Source organism: Eurypyga helias, unplaced genomic scaffold (assembly GCF_000690775.1).
Source record: "Eurypyga helias isolate BGI_N326 unplaced genomic scaffold, ASM69077v1 Scaffold51873, whole genome shotgun sequence".
Lineage (NCBI taxonomy): Eukaryota > Metazoa > Chordata > Aves > Eurypygiformes > Eurypygidae > Eurypyga > Eurypyga helias.
In genome coordinates this window covers 1-4758 of record NW_010242813.1, presented here as the reverse complement: position 1 = coordinate 4758, position 4758 = coordinate 1, and the positions used below count along the sequence as shown (strand labels likewise).

Genomic DNA, 4758 nt, shown 5'->3' with positions numbered 1-4758 from the left:
GCGCCATTTCGCCCTCAGGCCTCTCCCTCCCGCCCGGCCCCGCGGCCGCCCCTTCCGCAACACCCGCCTGGACAAAAGCCCTGTCTGCCGACCGCTGCTGCTCACCTCTGCAGTTCCGGCACCGTCTCCACGTTGTGGGCGTACACGTCCAGGCCCGACAACGCGACTTTCTCCACGGCTTTGAGGTCCCCGCCAAAATCGGGCGTTAGGCATTCCACCAGGATTTTGGAATTCCTGAAAAGAAGACCGGCAATGAACACAGCTGTGGGATTTGTGTCGCTGTCACTAAAACCCTCAATGTAGCAAAAAAACCCCAATGTAGCAAAAAAACCCCAAACGTGGCTAAATGCTGTGATAAGCAACGCGAGGTTAACTCGGAGTACGCTCCTGAAACAAGAAATGGCCGCAAATTTGGGTTACAGGTCTAAAAATTAACTGTTTGATGCCTGATTTCACTGATGTGAGCCAAACGTTGAAAGTCGGACACCGTAAAAGCCATTCCCACAGCCCCACCTTTACTGCTTGTGTGACTTTTATGTCGCAGGTTGACTCACCGACAGTGTTAACATCAGTTCACTATCACAGCTCCAAAATACAGCAGAGCTAAAATCCTGCCGACCGAGGGAAGACAACTGCGTTACTGCCCTGGAATCTAATCTTGGTGCACGGGGGCCAGAATTCAGCTCAGACAGGCGTGGGGGGAAAGCTGCAGGAACCCTTTGAGTCCCAATATGCACTGGATAAAGACTTAAATGAGGTTACATGGATTAAATCTTGCAGGTGGACAAGCATGCTGTCGATCGTCATACAGGGTGCTGCTGCGGAGTGAAGGTGGCCCAGCTAGGGAAAGCAGGAAGGGACAGTCACAGAAACAGCCAGCGAGGGTGGACACCAAGCAATCTGATCGTTGCTGAAAGAGAAACCCAACTTCTTTTGTAACCTGGTGACACCTAACTCCAGCGTTTGGGCCCCAAGCTTCAAGAATGAACGTACCTCAAAAGTATGTACTCGTTTCCTGGAGAGCCAGCTGCACAGTCACAGACATAATCCAGTGCTTAGCTTTACATAAGCCTGGGTAAATTGGAAATGTATCCAAACTCAAAATACTTCGGAGCCAAAGATGAAAAACGAGGGAAAAAAGGGGACACAATAGGCTAAAGGCAGACTTGGGCATTTGCACAGCGCCTGGAATAACCAGCTAAAAGTAGTTTTGGCCTATGTGCAGTACCACATTATAAAGTTTTAATAGTAGCAGTAATACATTAATGTTATACCTTTCTTTTAGATGAGAAACTGTCTTTGCAAAGTGTTCTGCTCCTCCGTCAGGCATATCTAGAAGCATTTCAATAATTCGGTTAATTTTTCAGTTCAAGAACTGTGTTTACTTATTAGCAAAGCCACAAACCCCTACAGAGCCAAATTTAAATGCAAACTGCTAGAGCAGTCAAACGCCAGCCTTATCTCGCTGCTTATGCCAAAGGTTTACAACAGGCATTCTACCAAGCCTTGTTCTGCACAAAGTCTAAATATGATTGTAGAATCATAGAATAGTTTGGGTTGGAAGGGACCTTAAAGACCATCTAGTTCCAACCCCCCTTCCATGGGCAGGGACACCTTCCACTAGACCAGGTTGCTCAAAGCCTCGTCCAGCCTGGCCTTGAACACTTCCAGGGATGGGGCATCCACAGCTTCTCTGGGCACCCTGTTCCAGTGCCTCACCACCCTCTCCGGGAAGAACTTCTTCCTGATATCCAATCTAAACCTCCCCACTTTCAATTTAAACCCATTTCCCCTTGTCCTGTCACTACAGGCCCTTGTAAAAAGTCCCCCCCAGCTTCCTTGTAGCCCCTTCAGGTACTGGAAGGGGCAATAAGGTCTCCCTGGAGCCTTCTCTTCTCCAGGCTGAACAAGCCCAACTCTCTCAGCCTATAGCTCTCAGCTGTAACAGCGTAACCCGTTATATTTTACCAGACAGAGAAATACTAAGAGTATGTGGAAGCTTTCCAAGGTTTCAATACTGTCCACTCCTTTAAAATCCTCACCAACTGCACCGAGGGATCAGTGTTTACAGAGGTCTGGGTGTACCCCACGTAGTGCATGCGAGTGCTCAGACTGGAAGAGATGAGAGACAACATACTGACCGTCTCTGTCCACGGACGTCAACACAACATAATCCAAGCCCCACTCAGCTATAGCCTTTGCTGTGTTGTAAGGCTCCATGGGATCCAGGGGAGGTGGATTTTTTGCTGTCTTTACTGAACAAAACCTGCAGCCTCTAGTGCACGTGTCACCCATCAGCTGAAAGAAGGAAGACATGCCTACCGTCACGTTGTACACATCACTACTGCTCAGCTGAGAAACGGCTGCTGGATCAGATAAATCCCAGTACTAAGCAAAACCACAAGGACCGTGATTTACTCCTTGTACTAAACCCACGCCACTACAGCAGAGATCCAACAATACACCACAAACAGCTCAACCGTTAACAGAATACTTAAGAAATGGTTAATGGCTTACCATAATGGTAGCTGTAGCTGTAGCATACTCTCCACCTCCCCAGCATTCTCCAATGTTAGGACAACGTGCTTCTTCACACACCTAAAGTTAAAAGACAGTAACGTGCCTGTCTTTTTTTCAGGGTTGTTTATTAAAGTTGTTACATTATTGCTCAATTTCAATAGCAGCCTACAAACAAACCGTAATTCCATCTGTGATAAATGGGGAGATTAACAGAGTTACGTGTTGTTCTGTAAGGAGTCAGTGGAATAGCTAGAAAGAGTTGTTTCCCGACATCCATTACCATTATTTTCCTGTACCTCACAACTCCAAACACTCTTCAGCCACATTAATCTGCGCCTTATTAATTAGCGCAGATTGTCATTAACATTTTAAGTTCAAAATTGGATAAAATGTTCGCAACGTCTGTGAGGCATCAAAGTGTGATCTCACTTGGGGAAAAAAAAAGGAATAAAGGTCTCCATGTCTACCCACCCCATTTTACCATTTGGAAGGTAGAGTTAAGGAAACACATGCATTTCTAAAATATCTTGTCACGCAAAATACGTGTGCAACTCTGAAATAGTGTGTGTTTCCATTAAAAACAGACACACACAACATCTCCTGATCTCTCTGGTGATACAAGTAGTAAACCCTGGTATTCAAAATCACAGCAGGAAAAACATTAAATACTCTATTGGATGGATGCCCCATCCCTGGAAGTGTTCAAGGCCAGGCTGGATGAGGCTTTGAGCAACCTGGTCTAGTGGAAGGTGTCCCTGCCCATGGCAGGGGGGTTGGAACTAGATAGTCTTTAAGGTCCCTTCCAACCCAAACCGTTCTGTGATTCTGTGATCTCTCTTCATTCCTTACGGGTAACATTCACTGCTGGCAAAAAGGATCGGCACTGGGCTTAGTTTCAGCGCTGAAGATCACGCAAGACATGATTTCTACCTGTCCTCCAGAGAGATACAATCTTGTGTCTGTACAAAATGCCGTATTTCTACAGGTAAACTCGGTTGGTACTAGATTTACCGTATGAAGATTTAAACTTCTCAAGGTATTCTTCAGTTTATTGTAGTTCTTTCCCATGGGAATCTCTGTTTTCAGCCATGGAGGAAGTCGCAGCCTGATTAACATCAAGCAAACATAAAGATTAATAAATTATTTACATGGTAAACTTCGATTAATTTCATAGATCCACTTCAGTTTGTTACAGATACCAACTAGGAGACGTTCCTTGAAAACTGACTCAACTCAGCAGCCAATATTAACATCATTCATGGTCATAACAATCTTTTCTCTTCCATGTTTATCATCATCAACCCAACACCCACCAGTAGGAGTGTGTTGTCACTGGAAGCTTTAAAACTGTTAACTGCACCAGTGGGATTTAACAGTGCCACGCTGGAGACTGCAGCAGTTAACGGCAGCGTATGTTCCACAGCGATCACCAAGTCTGACCAAAATTATACCTGGAAATACGGAGTTTCTAAGCGTTTTTTTAATTTAGCCTTCATTTTTCGTTCTGCTCTACCAATAGCATTTTTTCAGTGCTGCAGTAGGGTACGCTCACCTACCAACGTGTGTCTGCAATTCAATACAGGCCGTGGGCACAGGCACTCAAGTGAGAAAATTCCACCGTGTCTTCATGTTTTATTGTGCATTTGAGGTTAATACTGTGTTTGGTCTTTCTTGAAAAATTACAAAATTGGCAAGCCAGTCGGGCAGAATTGAATAAAAATTGTACCCGTGTTGTAGTAGATACCAAAAATGCAAGATAATGCATGGAAGCAACTACGGTTGTTTAAAATTCACAATCACCTTTCTCCTTTCTGACGCTTTAAATTGCCTTTATACTCGGCCCACGCGCTCTTGTCGGACAAATCGCCAGACACGAAGTCTTGGAAGCCTGGTCCGTTCCGCAGCAACTCTTTTTTGTCCTCTGGCAAAGAGCCTGCTGTTCTGTGCTGGGTACACACGCGGCTCCCCGGCACCTGAAAGAGAAGCCGCGCTGTGATGAACTGCATCGGAAAGGCACCAGCTTTACCTACGAAATAACCGCTTGTCCTTCTGGTGGTTAACGCGCGCTTTGGGAGAGCGTTTTCCCAACTGTCTCTAAGCTAAACGCGTAATTCTCTTTTCCATTTTACGTGGCGTGGAACACCAAGCTCGATCGCCTCCCCAACACCCTCATCCCACGCGGAGTCGCGCGGTCTGTGGATACAAACAGCGTCGCGCGATCAACGGGAAGTGCCGGGC

General features: G+C 46.0%; 1 protein-coding gene across 1 annotated transcript; it reads right to left on the bottom strand.

Annotated features, from left to right (window-relative positions):
- Positions 1 to 101: 101 nt before the first annotated feature.
- LIAS (lipoic acid synthetase) lies at positions 102 to 4713 on the bottom strand (the record flags this gene model as incomplete). The annotated part of the gene is made up of 7 exons (XM_010149181.1): positions 102 to 234; positions 1275 to 1332; positions 2142 to 2298; positions 2518 to 2598; positions 3532 to 3625; positions 4321 to 4493; positions 4650 to 4713. Coding segments are annotated over 7 exons (760 nt in total), but the record flags the coding sequence as incomplete, so codon positions are not given.
- Between the last annotated feature and the right edge of the window lie 45 nt (positions 4714 to 4758).